This window comes from Centroberyx gerrardi, chromosome 17 (assembly GCF_048128805.1).
Source record: "Centroberyx gerrardi isolate f3 chromosome 17, fCenGer3.hap1.cur.20231027, whole genome shotgun sequence".
Classification (NCBI taxonomy): Eukaryota; Metazoa; Chordata; class Actinopteri; order Beryciformes; family Berycidae; genus Centroberyx; species Centroberyx gerrardi.
Genome location: NC_136013.1, coordinates 5,135,150 through 5,152,498, shown reverse-complemented (window position 1 = coordinate 5,152,498; position 17,349 = coordinate 5,135,150). Strand labels below are relative to the sequence as shown.

The 17,349-nt window shown below is 39.5% G+C and overlaps 1 protein-coding gene across 1 annotated transcript; it reads left to right on the top strand.

Annotated features, from left to right (window-relative positions):
• The first annotated feature begins 364 nt into the window (after positions 1-364).
• Positions 365-16,926, top strand: ganc (glucosidase, alpha; neutral C). Its single transcript, XM_071909557.2, has 25 exons — positions 365-410; positions 651-713; positions 1,658-1,760; positions 2,625-2,752; positions 3,263-3,439; positions 3,535-3,556; positions 3,673-3,739; positions 4,817-4,913; positions 5,535-5,718; positions 6,407-6,563; positions 7,000-7,265; positions 8,539-8,665; positions 9,015-9,094; positions 9,643-9,786; positions 10,308-10,404; positions 10,516-10,617; positions 11,086-11,260; positions 11,888-11,956; positions 12,106-12,170; positions 12,268-12,344; positions 12,456-12,530; positions 13,089-13,202; positions 14,633-14,745; positions 15,175-15,278; positions 16,404-16,926. Exons 1-25 carry the CDS (start codon positions 382-384, stop codon positions 16,511-16,513), a joined length of 2,745 nt encoding a protein of 914 aa, XP_071765658.2. The 5' UTR covers positions 365-381; the 3' UTR covers positions 16,514-16,926.
• The last annotated feature ends 423 nt before the right edge of the window (positions 16,927-17,349 follow it).

Here is a 17,349-nt window from a genome sequence, read left to right as displayed (position 1 = left end):
ATCAACTTTATTTCCATTTACTACAGATTCCTTCTTAAATATATTCTTTATCAGTCATAAACCAACTCAGTCCCTCCTTTAAACACTTTTAAAACACGCTTACATTTTTATGTATCTTCTGAAGCGCATTGTAACGCCGTTTTGAGTAGTGCTCTATTAATAAAGGTTATTATTATTATTATTATTATCATTATGTAGTAGTAGTAGTAGGAGGAGTAGTAGTATAGGAAAACGTATGCAACGTATGTACGTAAGGCTTTTATTTTGAAAGTCCAGACCGGAAGTCATGTTTTGTGTCCTTTAACTTACACAGATAAAATAATGTAGCAGTTCATACCAGAGGACACAGCCGACAGTAACAACGAATATCTGTCTACCGAAATGGCGGAAGAGAGGCAAACCGTCGTTAGGTATAAACAACGTTTGCTTTTTCATGCACACTACTTTGACGAGCTTTGAATGTTGACATTTGGCATTTGACAGTGAGTCCGTGCACAGAAAACAGAAAAACTTCATGAAGTCCTCAGCGTCCCTTTGGAGCACAGTTGTGTCAGATACAGCCTGTCCACACCCAGCAGGCTGCATGCTCTCTGCCTGTTGTGTTTACAGGAGTATATTTTGTCTCTAACATCCACCTGCTTGTTCCACAGTGTTGTCCCTGATGATGAAGGGAAAGAAAAGTTCAAGAAATGTGACCAGGTCGCATTTTACAGGTGTGTTGAGCATTCATTATCTATTTTGTCCATTTATAATACGCTTTCTGCATAATACAAAATATCTATAATCACCCCAAACAAGCAAATTTTACAGAACATGCTATTTTGTAGATGATTTCAGCCAATGCATCTTACATTGCAATACACCATGAATGTATGCCTATACATTTTAAGCATGAGTGTGTCCAGATTTGAACTTCTAACCTTGGCAGTGCCATGCTCAAAAGTTTGGACACACCACATTTTTCTTTATTTTTACTATTTTCCACATTTTAGAATAATAGTAAAGACATCAAAACTATGAAATAACACAAATGGAATTATGCAGTGACCAAAAAAGTGTTAAACAAATCAAAACTATCTTATATTTTTGATTGTTTTTAAAGTAGCCGCCCTTTGCCTTGATGGAAAGGCAAAGGCTTTGGAAAGAAATTCATACATAGGCATCAACTTCACTATTTATATTTGTCTAAGAAACAAATTTCAAGCATTTAAGCAGAAGCCTTTAGATCAAAATGGCTTTAAGATAATGAAAAACATAGAACATTCAATCAGGTGGGTCCAAACTTTTGACTGGTAGTGTATATTTTGACATACATGTTGTATTTAAATATGACTGCTAACATGCTTAGGTTATATGATATTTCATTATACCTTATAATGTATAATTGTGTATACTTTTAGGGTACAGTACCTTATCTCTTTAATAAGAATATTGATAAGAAATTTGTATTTGGAAATGTTTATTATATGTTATGAATTGTACATATGTCATGTGCTGTGTAATTTAGTGTTTCCAGTACAGGTAGAAATAAGTATTTTCAAGTTATAGACAGAAGCAAAACGATGGCCTAGTTCAGATATTTAAACACATTTGATTGTCTTGCTTTTAAAATTTGTTGATAAGTATTGTTGACAAGAAATTGGATGTTGCTTTTGAGGCGACAGATCCAGGGTCCGAACCTGCAGTACCAGGCCCTGCTGGACACCATGGTGCTCACAGAGAGGGCGGCACGTTTTGAACTGCTGGAGCCTGACACACAGGTCTGGACACCAGAATAGTATATATCAAGTTTATACATGATCTAGCTGTCTTTTTTTATAAAGCCTGCCTGAAGTGACAGTCATGTACTGAGAGATCCTTTACTCCAACAAACAGTAACAGTTGCTAGGATTTCTTTTAGCAGTATTTGTGCAAGTCAATGGGGCTAAAAACTTGTATCTGAAAAACATTGTATGGAGTGCACTCAAGTTAATAAGCTGTTCCACAACACAGTTAACTATATAGAAGGAGGTAAATGTTCTGAAGTCTTAAAAAGTCGTAAAATAAATGATCTATATTTAAGGCTCCCTTATGTTTTCACCATGCATTCAGTGACAGGTTTATTTGCGCTTCAAGTCCACTCTTAGATGAATACTTTCTCTTATACCACCCACTTATAGTTTAAGAACTTTTATTAACTACAGTATGTTCAAACAAAATAAAGAAACATCTTTGTTTCTTTATTTTGGTTTTTAAATTGGTCATAAATTCAGTTCCAGGCAGCATTAAAAAGGTCTTCAAAAAGTCTTAAATTTGACTTTCAAAACTCTGCAGATACCCTGAAATAAATATATGAATGAATAACACCATAGATCATAATCACCGAACATATTTAATTACGTATATAGGAGGTAAATATATCTCAGAGGATTGCTTCTTCAGCCCCACTCACTTGCACTATCATTGCTAACAAATGCAAACAAATTCTGCCTCCAATATCTCAATGATAAAGTGCTTTGTCTGTGGTTTCAAAGAACTCCAAGTTTATGATAAATCATATAGGCTTCTTACAAAACCTGAACTATCCCTTTAAATTCTAAAATACATCCAAAGTACTTTCTTTAACACAAGCCTATTTTTCATAGACGAGACTGCTCCTTTCTGTGTCACCCTGCAAAAGTGAGACTGTAAGGATATTAATAGATGAACTCCAGCCCATTAAAGCACGCTACCGAGTTCCAGATGTGACGACTGGGGAGTCGCAGCGTGAACAGTAAGAGTTGCATCACCATCTTCCCTCCATTAAGATATCAAGTTACACTAGCAATGTCCTTAAAAATCAATTACACACAGTAGTTACTCTTTCGCTGTTACACTAAAAGCCTTGTGCTCGTGTTGCGCAGCTGTGCTCTTCCACAAAATGTTTTCTTGGCGGGGTGGAAAGGCATCTGAAACAGCATTTATAACCACAGAAATCAATAAAAATCTAATTATTTTAGGCTGGGTGGCAGCTTCTCTGTCTATTTAGTGGAATTGGAAACATATGGGACACAGTGAGAAATCAGGAGATGTTTTCATTCAAGTATTCTGTGTTTATCTGCTTTTGAAGAAAACATTTAATTCACAAGTCTTTTCCAAAGAGAAACTGATTCCAAATAATATTATTTTGTAAGCAAAGATCTTGAGGTATTGGGGTATTTTTTTCGCTTTTCCGACAATTTTATATCATTACATTGAGCCTGGGAAACAGCAGTGGTGGACCTTTGTTATCGTCATCTGGCAGGTTGAGAGTGGAGAGACGGACTAAGGACTCTGTCACCCTCACTTGGTCCTCAGGGCATCACCAGGTCCGTCTGTGGCATTTCCCTTTCCGACTGGACATCCTGTGTGGAGAGGAAGTGATTGTCACATTCAACTCCAAAGGCAGATTGTGGTTTGAGACGCTGCAGGATCCACCCAGGTGAGGAACTCAGGGAAGGGCTGTGAGCTGAAAAACAGATAACTCATGGAAAAATGACTCAATTTGCTTGTTTTTTGTGTCTGTTTTTCTCTCAGAGCCGCATCTCATGGTAGTGAGGTAAGAGAAGACCAACACTGTCCAAATTGCAACATAATATATCACTCTTACTTGAAGCTTAATTCCCTCTATATATACCTATGTCCTTTTTTGCTTTGTTCCACTGCTGGTTACAGCTTCAAGAGGACGACACAGGTTTATGGAAAGAGACTTTCAGACAGTTTGTGGATATCAAAGCTAATGGTTTGTGTCTGCTATTAAATATTTTAAAAAGCAAACTTACTCTCAATGATTCTGGTAAACGTGATACTAATGACAGCCAGGTAACACTTTCATGCTTTGATAGTTCTGGGTTCATAAGTTCAGTATAGTTTGATGTTTCTATAAGAATTGGATTTTAGTTCAAACTGTCTTCACTTGGACACTCATTACATAGCATCTCTTTGATATTTTATCATTATATTGTTGTATTCTTATTAGTTATTGCTACCCTGGTAATTATGGTGTTAGGGAATTATAAGTCAGCTTTTTTTTCAGTTATATAAACATTTCTGAGAAGTAGAGCTGCTCTGGAGGCAGAAATAATCTCATTGGTTGAGTTAAACCTCAATGGGCGGAGCCAAAAAAAAGGCTAGTAATGTTAGACTGAAGCAGTGAAAAAGGCCAGAGGTAAGAGAGGAGGAAGCTAATATTATGAAGCCTAGCACTAGCTGCTGACCTTCCAACATCATGAATGTCATGGTCATGAATGAAACAAAGAAGTCATTGCCATTTATATTTTTATTTAGTTTTTTACCAGAATTCCTTCTTTGCCATTCAAGTTTGCCAGTTAGCCAATTCCCGAACACTCAGAAAAACTGTGGTTCTTTGGCTCCGCCCATTGATGTTTGAGAAATGTTTGTAACTGAAACTCAAAGCATTTCATTACACCTTGGTACACATAACAGACTAGACCTGAAGCTTTGGACAAATGTCTAAAAGAAGACGGTGTGCAGGTGTCCTTGTTCTTATCATGGCCTGCTCCATTCTTTGCCTACACACCTATTAAAAAGACTAATACTGAGGCATGCAAAATAATGTTTCATTCTAAATATAATAATAATATCTATATTTGCATAGCATTTTTGCATCAAAGTTGCAGAGTGCAATTTATAATGGAACAAACCAAACAGTCAGCAAGAAGACTAATAGCAAGGCAACTTGCACTGCAGGCTCAATTAAGGCCCGCTCAGCAGAACTGTAATAACACAAAACTTTGTAACAGCAATATTATCATAATAATAAAAAATATCCATAAAAAGATTCCTTGTGCCTCTGCAGGTCCCAGCAGCGTAGGAGCAGACTTCTGTCTCCATGGGTTCAGCCATGTCTACGGCCTCCCAGAGCACGCCGACAGCCTGCAGCTTAAGGATACCAGGTATGGGGAAACACGCATGTATTAGAACACGCATGTTATACAGGTTCCCACTGGTCATGGAATTTCCTGGAATATCTTGGAATATTGAGAGGTGTATTACAGACAGAGAAAGCCAGGGAATGTGATAAATTCTCTGAAGAAGTCAGGGAATATCAGGGAATTTTACAGGAATATGCCAGAATGTATTTTACAACTTGTTTTAGGGTCCTGGAGTACTAGGTAAGGTACTAGGAATACTTTAGAGGAATGTACCAGAATGTATTTTACAACTTGTTTCACACATTCATTGCATTAGATGGTGATCTTCAGCTGGTTTTCTCCACAGCAAACCTAACTGTAGTGGAAACCAGACCTAGAAACTAGGGACAAATAATACTTTTTGGGTCATGGAAGCAGTCTGACTTAGTTATGCAAAGTCTAGGAAAGTCTTGGAATTTTACACCATGGCCATGGTGGGAACCCTAGTTATAGTTTGTCATTCACCAATACACAGGGTACCATGGATGTTAAAGGAAAAGTGGGTGTGAAGCAGCAGCTGTGAAGTTTGACTGTTGTACCCGCTGCTGCTTTTATTTTTCAGAGGCAGTTGCTTACCATTTTTTTATTCATTTAATTTCCCAGAGATGGAGAACCTTATCGGCTGTATAACTTGGATGTGTTTGCCTACGACTTGCACAGTCGCCTCGGCCTGTATGGGTCCGTGCCGCTGTTGGTGGCCCACAAGCCTGACAGGACTCTGGGTCTGTTCTGGCTGAATGCATCAGAGACCTTTGTGAACGTTCACTACAACCCCAATGACCAACAGGTAATCCTTGTTCCAGTGCTGTTCTCATATCTCCCTGCCTTTCTCTCAAAGTTGCGATTTTTAGGTTTATTTCCAGTGGCCATTTATTTCGTCCTAAAGGTCAGAGAAGCTAAGGTGAGGCTTGTGACCAGAGGTTTGTTGGTTTTTATCACCAGACTGGCTGGAAAATCTGGGTGGGGAAATTGAATGACCAAAGCTATCCTCATTCCTCAGTAACTACCACTAAGGTGCCCTTGAGAAAGACACTTAAAGGGGCAACAAGTAAGATTTTTTATGCCCCTTTGCAGAAAAAGACCATAATATATCTGTAGGGGCTTGATAGGGTTGTTGAATAATACCAGTGGCTCAACGATTACTTCTCCAGGTGCTGAAATTTCTGGCTTTCAACACTCACTTCCTGGCCCATACTCTGTTTTGGGACAAAAACTCGCCCCCCACCCACTGGCATTTCAAGACAATCCTCCCCACCCCCAAACTTGCATTTTCAATTGCTCAACAATGGAGGACGGTGCTATGAGCAAGCGACTGGCGTTGCAAAACATTTCAGCTACGAAGGCTATAAAAGCCTCATTCTCAAGACAAAAAAGCAAATGGCAAAGCAGTATTATTATAAAAGCTTACTCCTATCTATTATAAAATGCACATTTATAACCACAGCACCCTCCTGTCTCTTTCCTCACCCTGCTAGGGTGACCGAACCCCCCCAGTGAAGAGGAGGCGGGTCCAGCCTCATACTGACGTCCACTGGCTGTCAGAAAGCGGTGTGGTCGACTGCACGGTTCTGCTGGGACCCACACCACAGCAGCTGTTCACCCAGTATGCTCAGCTAACAGGTCTGTATGCTGAGCTGTATCTATTTTATTGGATTTATTTGTACATAGAAAAACAGCAAACATAATGCTATAAAATGATAAAGTAACAGCATTGTGATGGAGAGGTCAGAAGTGAAATGATTATCTAATCTTTGCCTTAAAACTACAAATAAAGTCAAACAGAAATGAATACATGAAAAACACCAGCATAACATAACACACATGCACAAACATCGAACAAAACAAATAAAGAATGAAAAATAATTTGGAAAAAAAGGAAGCAAATGGAAAATGATATTAAACAGGAAAAGAAATGAACCCTGAAACTACAATATACATGAAGAGGCTAAAATGAGAAAGGGCGAATGTAATTTCAATCTAATTTTTTTTTTGCTTCTCATCTCATATGTTTATCTTCTGGGTGTTACTTGCGATGCTGACAATATGCCTGTGGATTATCTGTCAGTGTGATGTTATACTTCTTTTCTCCTGCCACTAGGATATCAGGCGCTGCCCCCTCTGTTCTCCCTCGGCTACCACCAGTGCCGCTGGAACTATGACGACGAAGCCGATGTGAAGGCTGTGGACGCCGGGTTTGACCGACACGGCGTCCCGTACGACGTCATCTGGCTGGACATCGAGCACACAGAGGGGAAGCGGTATTTCACCTGGGACCCTGTTCTCTTCCCCGACCCGGCTGGCCTGCAGCGCCATCTGGGCCAGAAGAAGAGGAAGGTCAGTTGTGGGGACATCATGACATGACATGACATGACATGATATGGCAAAACACAACATAATATGACACAACACAACACAACACAACACAACACGTAACACAATGCATCATAATGTAAGGCGAAACCTTTGGTGAACACTTTTATCCAAAATGTAGCACCACCTAGACCAAAAGAAGAGGAAGTTGCAGGTTGCAGCATAATATAACATAATGTAACGTAACACAACGCAACGTAATGTAACGTAACTCAACAAACCATTTGGTGAACAGTTTTATCCAAAGTAGCACCACCTAGACCAAAAAAAAGATAATCAGTTGCCGGGTGCAATATCACATAAAATAACGTAATGCAACCTAACGTAACGTAACATGGCGTAGCATAATAATAATAATAATAATAAACTTTATTTGTATAGCACCTTTCATACAAGAAATGCAGCTCAAAGTGCTTTACAACAGAGAAATTACATGCACCAAGTGCTTCACATAAAACTTGATAATGATAGTGAGAATAAGATAAAGAGAATAGAATACATAAAATGCATCTTCACATGAAAATAGAGCAAGAATGAGCATAACATAAGATGGAAAATAAAACCCACTGAATAATAATAGTAAAAATATGAGGAATGCATAACATAAGATGGAAAATAAAACCCACTGAAAAATAATAATAAAAATAAAGTTAAAAAATAGAGTACATAGGATGCATAAAATCAAGTAAAATACAACATTTTAAAAGAAGTGCAGCAGTGCATAAGTGCGAAGCAAAGTGGAAAAAAAAAACATTTGGTAAACACTTTACCCATTTAGCTATACAGTATACCTGAGGTGCATTGTGAAGCACCAGAAAAGCAGTATAAGCATAGCATAAGCATATTTACATTATTCTTACATTAGGAGATACATTCCATACATTGTAATGAATCATGGCATGTATTATAAGATATTATTAGTTTAAAATGACCGTGTTATATATGAGGTAATTAGCTATTCATAGTATACCCATGATGTCACATGCATTTCCTACCAATATGGCGCTTTACAATACATGCAGCTCATTGGCTTTTGTCATTTGATTGTAATCGCCTGTTAATTTATTACAATCACCTGTTATTTTCCTACCAAGATGGCCGTGTGATGATGTAACAGAATACTATGTATATGAATATGCATCATTAAATCATCTATACAATATTCTCGCAAACCTGTTTCTGTTGTGGTTTTTTACAAGTGAATGTTATTCATTGTGCATTTTTTTGTATCTTTCAGTTGGTGGTTATAAGCGATCCCCACATCAAGGTTGATCCTGATTGGTCGCTCTACTGTGAGGCCAGAGACGGAGGACATTTTGTCAAGGACAGAGAGGGACAGATCTATCAGGGCGTGTGCTGGCCTGGTGGGTTTTTTTTTACTATAAATAGAGTTATATATAATAGAGTTATACCATTCCAAAATGGTATAATGAGATCTCAACCTTTTGAAAAATGTGACACCTGCTCTGACAAAGTGTCTGTTGACATGATAGTAAAATTCACTGCTGAATATCAATGAAGTTATTTGCTTTCTTGTGTCCTTTATTTGCCAATTACGAATATATATATACAATAATTTTACAGGATGTAACACTTTTTGTTTTTTGGTTTTGGAATGAATTCCTCCAAATGTACACTGATAATTTCTAACATTCCCCTGAATACCCAGCTTTAGTTCTTTCCAACCGGAGCTCATGTTCTCTTTCCTCACAGGTGAATCCTGTTACCTTGATTACAGCAGCCCAGCCACTCGAGCCTGGTACTCCAGACGCTTTGCCCTGGATAAGTACACGGTAAGTATAAAAATAAACCAGGAATCAGTTCATGTAACCCAGTTTCCCAATGTGGATCAATAAAGTTTCATCTTATTCAAAGAAGAAAGGGTGTGCTACTCCCCGATGACGGCCACAGCAAGCCAGAAACACATTGAAGTTGTTTTTATATGTTCTTTTGAACTAGCGGTGAGATATAAGCTTTTAACATTTTTGTTTGAATTGTGCCTTGAAACTACTTTCTTATCAAATGCTTTCGCACACTAAAACCCAATAGAGCCACTATATCCGTTCTTCTTTGAGTTAAGTGTCATCTTATCATCTGTGGGGTTTTTTTTAAAATAAAGATGATTATATCCTTTGAAGCATTTCTGAGTTGTATGCAAAAGTCTGTTGGATATCTAACTTTGGAACAAAACCCTTAATTTCCTACCTTCAATTTACTACTTTACCTCTGCGCAGAAAGAAAACAACAACAACTTATATTCCCTCACTGGGTATTTGTAGAGTCATAAACTCACAACGGGCAAAGTTGTTGTGGTTGAAGTGTTGATTTCTGTCTGATTCAGGGCTCGACTCCATCGTTATTTGTGTGGAATGATATGAACGAACCGTCAGTGTTCGACGGGCCGGAGCAGACCATGCCAAAGGATGCAGTGCATTCTGGGGGCTGGGAGCACCGGGAATTACACAACCTGTATGGCTTTTACCAGGTGAGTGGACTCAGTAGATCATAGGGTTTGACCAGTATGGGTTTTTGGGGGCTAATAACAATATTGGATTGAAGTGGTTGATATCTGATATGTGTGCCGATATTCTCTCTATATAATTTTGACTATGTTCATGCCAGAAAATTGCAATTATTCTGTGTTTCCCCCAGAGTTTTATACTTGTCAAAGTGCAAAAGCCTCTGAAACCAAAATCATATCCTCACTTCTATCATATCAGAAGTGGACCAAACTGGCTGGCTGATATCCAGTTTTTATTGAAAGGCCAATATTGCGCTATATATCAGCAAACTAATATATAGTAGATAGTTTAGTAGATTTAGTAGTTTAGGTTTTGATTTGGTTTGTTGTGGTTCAGCTGACAGATATTCAAACATGTTGCTGGTACGTATCTCAAATTCAATGAGGATGACATTGCAGTAATCCAGAATATGAGAAAATTGCAGGTTATTAGTAAACTTAATGAAGCAAATCGCTGAGTCACAGGTACTCTTGTTGCCTCCCAGCACATGGCCACAGTGGAGGGTCTGGTCACCCGCTCAGGCGGCTCAGAGAGACCCTTCGTCCTGTCTCGCTCCTTCTTCGCTGGGTCACAGAGACTTGGTAAGTTATTCAAAAAATGTACCTGTCAAACCTCCCTTGTGATTACCTTGTGACTTGTGGCTGTATACCTAACTGCACTGTTTGTTGTTATTGACTTTGTTTGGGAGGCAGGAGCAATATGGACGGGTGACAACGTTGCCACCTGGGATTACCTGAAGATCTCCATCCCGATGCTTTTGTCTCTAAGTGTGGCAGGCATCGCATTTTGTGGAGGTGAGCGCAATACCTGGTGGATTTTAGGGGTGGAATAACAGAGAAATCAGCCCTGGTGAAGAGTTTATTTCTTGATTTACAAACAGTCACAGTTTACATGGTTGGTGAATGATTTCAGAGACAGAATAACTTTATTTGGCAAGTTCACTAAATGAAATCGGTGAAAAGTAAAGTGTAGCTGCACACTCAACTCTCATTGGATGACATTTTATTTAGGACACCAACATTTCAGCAAGAAGCCTTCATCAGGGTGTATTCATTAAATGAACAGTAACGTTTTTTTTGATGACAGACATATTAACAATGTACATAGTAGCTTTGTGTCAATTTAACATAATAGTCAGGACATAGTATAATGTGTTGCTTTCCGTTATTTATTCCCTGGACATTACAGTTAATAAGCAGGATACATTTCGTCCATCCACTCTTCAAATCACCGCCCTGTATCCACCCTCCTCTGTGTTTCAGTGGATGTCGGTGGGTTTGTTCAGGATCCGGAGCCGGAGTTGTTGGTGCGCTGGTACCAGACCGGCGCCCTGCAGCCGTTTTTCCGAGGTCACTCGGCCAAGGAGACGAAGCGCCGGGAGCCCTGGCTGTTTGGGGAGGAAGTCACCGCTGCGATCCGCTCTGTGATCCGACAGAGGTACAGGGAGAGGATTCAGGTTTATGATGAGGGTCAGCTGTGAGGGGGTTTGATGCAGGGATGAAGTGAGATGTCGTGTTTCATGTTAATGCAAATTATTTGGGCAAGAAAAGTGATTCTTTTGTCCATCAGCCACAGTGTTTGGTGGTTTCCAAACTTCAACTGGTAACCTCTAACCTCTAAATGATGGCTGGTCACCTGCCAACGACATCTCAATTTATTTATTAGCATTTAGCTGGTGGCTGTTCTTAATTTCCCATCCTGCAAAAAACCAAATGCATCCTCCATGCAAAACAGAAAACAGCGGTTTTTGTGTCCCTTTTATTGGATTTTCTGGATATAAACAAATCCCCAACGAAGCCCAACGGAGCTTTCCATTCCATGTCAGAGAGTGAACATCCAGAATGTGGTACAAACACAAATATAAACTTGTCCCTGATGTGGATCTGGTTTTGATGAGGTTAAACTTTAATGATCCCTGTGAGGAAATTGGGTTAGCTACATATCTAATAACCAAACCATGAGCACAAATCAGGTCATGAATATTTAAAAGTCTGCTTGGCCGGTTATCTCAAATTCCAAGAAGTCGTAAAAAAAAGTGACCAGTCTATCTTCCTCTGTACTCAGGTACTGCTTGCTGCCTTACTGGTATACTCTGTTTCACCAGGCTCACACCTCCGGCCGGCCGCCTCTCAGGTCAGTGCTGCTGCCCTCTGCTGCCGGATGGAAGTACTGCAGCTGCTGAAGCCACTGACTTTAGATAGATGGTTCATTTTTACAACTATTTAGAAAGTCTTTGTGAAGAAAAAGCTATATACAAACACAATTATCGTTTCATTGTATAGACCGCTGTGGGTGGAGTTCCCGAGAGAACAGAGCACTTTTACTGTGGACAACCAGTATATGATCGGTAATAAATACACTAGAATTACTCCATAATTACACGCTGTACACTATAATTATTACACTTGGTCTTTCTGTGTTTAACTGTCCCTCATTTTATGCAGGAGGAGCACTGCTGGCCTGTCCTGTAACGGAACCAGGTGTTCAAGAAGTCAAAGTTTTACTTCCTGGATCTGGTGAGGTAAATCCTTTGCATCGAACCGCCTAGTAACCTATTTATGGATTCTAATGTGCTCGCATAAGCCATAATACACGTCGGTGAATGTTATGTTAAGGCTTGTGTCTGTTTTAGATTTGGTATGACATCCATTCTGCGAAGGCGTACAAAGGAGGCAAGACCCTGAGTCTTCCTGTCACCCTGGACACAGTGAGTGTTTACTATGATTCACACAGCAGAGGGGGTGCTGGGGCTGTAACCTCTGTTTGACCACAGCTCCGCAATGAACTACAGCTGAGAGGTCCATGTGAATATATACTTCATGCTTTTTCTTAGTTTATTTTTAACACCGGAGGTACTCAAACCCTTTCAAAAAACAGAATACTTTTTAAACTGTTGTGGTACGCTAAAAAGAAAACCTCATTATTTTCAAATCAAATCCACAGGGGGAAGCACACAGAGAGGCAAAGTTATGTTGAATTATTCTATATTTGTCAAAGTTTCTGTTTTGTAGATGGTGGCTATGGATAGCATGGCTGTCCCTGTTTGGATCCCAGTTTCGGTCTTATTGCAGATCGAAGCAAAAAACACTTTCTAATTGGATACTCTGTACATAATAAAACACCAGTTCTAAAAGAAATAGTCAAAGATTTGCTTTTATTTTGGAGGAAAGCTAGCTTGATTTTTTTACTGTAAAATTTTCTTCATAGTGTCAGTTTTCTTTCTGTGGTGGATGAATTTCAGTCCCCTGGTGTTTTCTGTGTGCAGGTCCCTGTGTTCCAGCGGGGGGGCTCGGTGGTCCCCAGGTCGACAGAAAGCGGATCCTGTACAGCCGAACTCCAGCAGTTCCCCCTCTCCATCACCGTGGCTCTGGACTCTCATGTAAGTCACCGGAGGAATAAAGGGAAGCTGGTTTATTTTGGTATACCAGGCCTCGTATTAATAAAACATTTAAAAACACCAGCTTTAGTTCTGGCCATGGCCAAGAAGTTCAGACCTAAAGGAATAAGTTTCACCTGTTTGAGTTCAATTTTTAATACAGCATGGTGCTTATGAGATCATTGCATGATAGTCTGTGCTGTCCACTAACAAATACAGTGCTGAAGCGTTAGCATCTACTGTCACAAACTAATGAATATTAGTCACACAAAGGTGAAACTGTTAAAAATGTTTGGTGAGTTCAGTACAACATGGTGTTTTTGAGCTGATGTAAGTTTATACCATCCACTAAATAGTGTGCCAAAGCAGTGGTTCTCAACGTGGGGTCCGGGGACCACCAGGGGTCCTTGAGGGCATCCCAGGGGGTCCCCAGCAAATTGATGAATCGTTAAACTTCATTATTTCATTTACAAGAACAATTATAGAATGTAGGAGACTGACTATTTTGATCATAGTTTCACTGTTATGTCTCTCCCTACAATACAGATAGTCATGGAGTTCTGGACAAAATCATAGCTAACAATAAAAATATTCTCAGATTTGGGTCCGAGGGACAAAATCGCATCAAATGGGGGTCTGTGGCCCTAATGTGGACTAAATTAGGGGTCCTTGATATGAAAAAGGTTGAGAACCACTGTGCTAAAGTGTTAGCATGCACTGTTGCAAATATCGTCATACAAAGGTGAAATTTCAAAAACTGTTCTGTGCGATGCAGTTAAGCCTTTCTGACTTCATTATTTAAAACAATATGGTGCTTTTGAGTTGATGCCAAGTTAGTTTGTGGGCTACCATCAACTAAACAAACAGTGTGCTAAAGCGTTTGCATGCACTGTAACAAACTAATAAATATTGGTCATACACAGGTGGAGCAGAACGAAACGTCAGAGTGATTTTTAATAAAACATGGAACTTCTGTCTTGAGACACGTGGCATTTGTGTCTTCTAATTAGCATTAGCATGCACTGTAAGTTACAGTTTGTAACAGACTAACGAATATTGGTCAAACAGATGTGAAACTGCTAAAAAATGTTCTGTGTGATGCAGTTTCACCTCTGTGAGTTCAATATTTAAACAATCTGGTGGTTTTGTGATGATGCCAAGCTAAATTTGAAGGCTACCATCCAGTAAATCAAACACAGCATGCTAGTGTTAGCATGCACCCTAACAAACTAATAAATATCGGTCATACAGAGCAGTTTCACCTCTGTGAGTTTAATATTTAATACAATACAGTGCTTTTGAGATGATACCAAGTAAATGATCCCAATAAAGTAAGAGTGCTTTGTAATAAAATATAGAACTTCTGTCTTGAGACCTGTGGCATTTGTATCTTTTAATTATGAAAGTCCTGACTCCGTCCCGTTGCCCTGCAGGGCGTTGCTGCTGGTGAGTTGTACCTGGACGACGGCCACTCCTTCAGCTACCGGGACAGAAAGGCCTTCTGCCTGCGCAGGTTCAGCATGCTGTCAGGCCGTCTGCTCTGCCGGTGAGTCACGCTCACACCGCCCAGAGAAGGACTCACTTTTAGACTACGTGTGAAACTAGTTTAAGTGAGGCTGGTGAGGGATTTGAGGGTAAATGAGACGTTACGGTAGGGCTTACGCCGTGCATCGCTCTAAAAAGTGAAAGGAAACAGTTTATGGCTTCAGCGTCTCCCTTACGAACAAATCACCTACACACTGATGATGCTAGACTGGAGATTTTTCTTTCTTCTTTTAAATATCAGTTGAGTGTATATGGAATATGAAGAGAAACTAGAGAAATGCTTTTTTAGGTTGTACAAGTGTCTGGCATGTAAATTAAGGGCTCAAGCGAACCTCAAATGGTTCATATTTGAAACAAGTATATCTCACATATGATTTGATTCCTCCTTTTGATTCCTGGCTGATTTGAAGTTTTCTGTTGTCTTCCTCAGTAACGCCAGTGAGGAGGGGGAGTTTGAGTGTGACACTGTCATACAGTCAGTCACCATCCTGGGGGTGAAGAGCAAACCGTCCACTGTGATTCTGCACGTTTCTGGTGAGGAGCACTGGCAGTATAGTAACTCGTATTCACATATGTCACATTATATGGCATGTAACAGCTGGCATTCAAATAATAATGTCATATGCATCAACATGCATCACATCACATGTAAAAACCCACATTTACATATATCACTGTAACAGCCATTACAAAACGCATCAAACAAGCCAACGCAGAACACTGTTAAGCTACAACAACTGAACAAAAAAAAAAAAGATTTAACGGAAAAATTCACCCTAAAACATTCACCCGAAAAACAGCTATTAGTGATGCACCTTGCATTTCTGGGCCCATTTTGTTGTTTTGTGGTGGATTTGTTTTATTCACATGGATAACTGGCCAAACGTGATGTCATCTCAAGATATTTCCAGCAGCTACAATGAGTTTGATAACAGAAAATAGCAGGTTTTGGTGTCAGTCCCTCAGAATCAAAGAGCAAGGGCTTATTTCTAGACTCAGTTTTACTTCACCATTCAACAATCCAAAAATCCATCATAGAAGAGGCAGAAATACCAATTTCTCCACTGACAGTAGCCTCAATAGACCAGAATGCAATGCAGCCACAAGACATGTTTTGGTTTCAGTGAGGGGGCGCTGCTGCATTCTGGGAAACGTAGGAAATCACTAACTGAAGTAGAAGTGAATGAGGCAAATTGCGGGAAAGGGAACACACCAAAAAACTAAATTATAACACTTCATCACAAAATAACTCCTGGAAATGAAAGGATTTTGTTGCCTTTCTCTGTAACAAAATCATAAATCGATGATGATAAACAGTGCCAGAGTTTCTGAGGGTGGGACGGATTTTTCTTTTTGTCACCATTTTATTCTCCTGTTTTTAAGTCTGTTTAGGATTCTTACTTACTCCTTGTTTTTGCTTTTATACTGTTTTACCTTACTTTATGTTTTTTCGGCTGTTTTTGCCTCTTCTATGTTGCTTTTATTGTTTTTCTTTTTATTGATCCATCTTATTATTGTTGTTATTTTACGTTTTTCTCTTTTAGTAGTTATTATTGCCTTTGGACCTTCTTTTATTTTGACTGTAAAGCACTTTGTAACTGTGTTTCAAAAGCTGCTACATAAATAAAGCTTATTATTATTATTTCCTTTTGTTACCAGGTACTAAGGACGTCTCTTCTGCGTTTCAGTACGCGGAGGCTCGTCACATGTTGACCGTGAGGAACCTGAACCTTAGAGTGGCGACGGACTGGGAGATTCACATAGATTAAGAGTAATTACGTCACTCAGTGCCTTCTCCTCCTCTGGATTTGCCATTCATACGAAGAAAATGTCAGGTTAACGTCTACAGAATCATTTTAATTCACGAGTGCACTTGGCTTGGTTGTATTGAAGTAGAGACACCATAAAATCACTGCTGTTTTATGAAGTACTGTATTGTTTTAGTACTGTAAGGTTCACCGAAACCTAAGTTAATGACTGAATCTGAGTATGTAGTGACACAACAGGTTTTATCGGATTGTTATTCCCTTGTGATGCGAAATGATTGTGAAAATAATCAACGGGTACTACAACCGTCCAGAAGATCATTGTGTATCTACATGTGAGTGTGTGTGTGTGGAGCCGGATGAAGTCTCTCTGTAATGAAGTTATGGAATGATAGTTTTCCTCCATTGAATAAAGGTTGCAGTGATGTGCAGCCTTGTAACTGATCCTTTTATCTGTGCTGTCTGGTATTTTGTTGTTGTTGTTGTGTTCAGCTAGTAACTCAGCGACAAACATTTCATCCGTGTGACCCGGCCTCTTCCTAGACCAGAGGATGACGTTTTTTACATTCAGGCTTTCAGCTGACGCTCTTTTCCAAGTTGACAAACAATGAGTGGAATAAGAAATTGTAGAATAAGCTTAAATTCCTATATACAACATTACAAGCAACCGGTTGTCAGGTGTGTAAGGGTCAGAGCCACAACACCCTGACAGTGGATGTAACAAATATCTCTGTTTTCCTAGAATGAGTCTGTATGATAGAGAAGTGCTAGGTAAAGACACAAGCGCTGAGGAGAAAATGTGGAAAGGATTTTCCCCCGAGATATCAGCATGTTAGAGC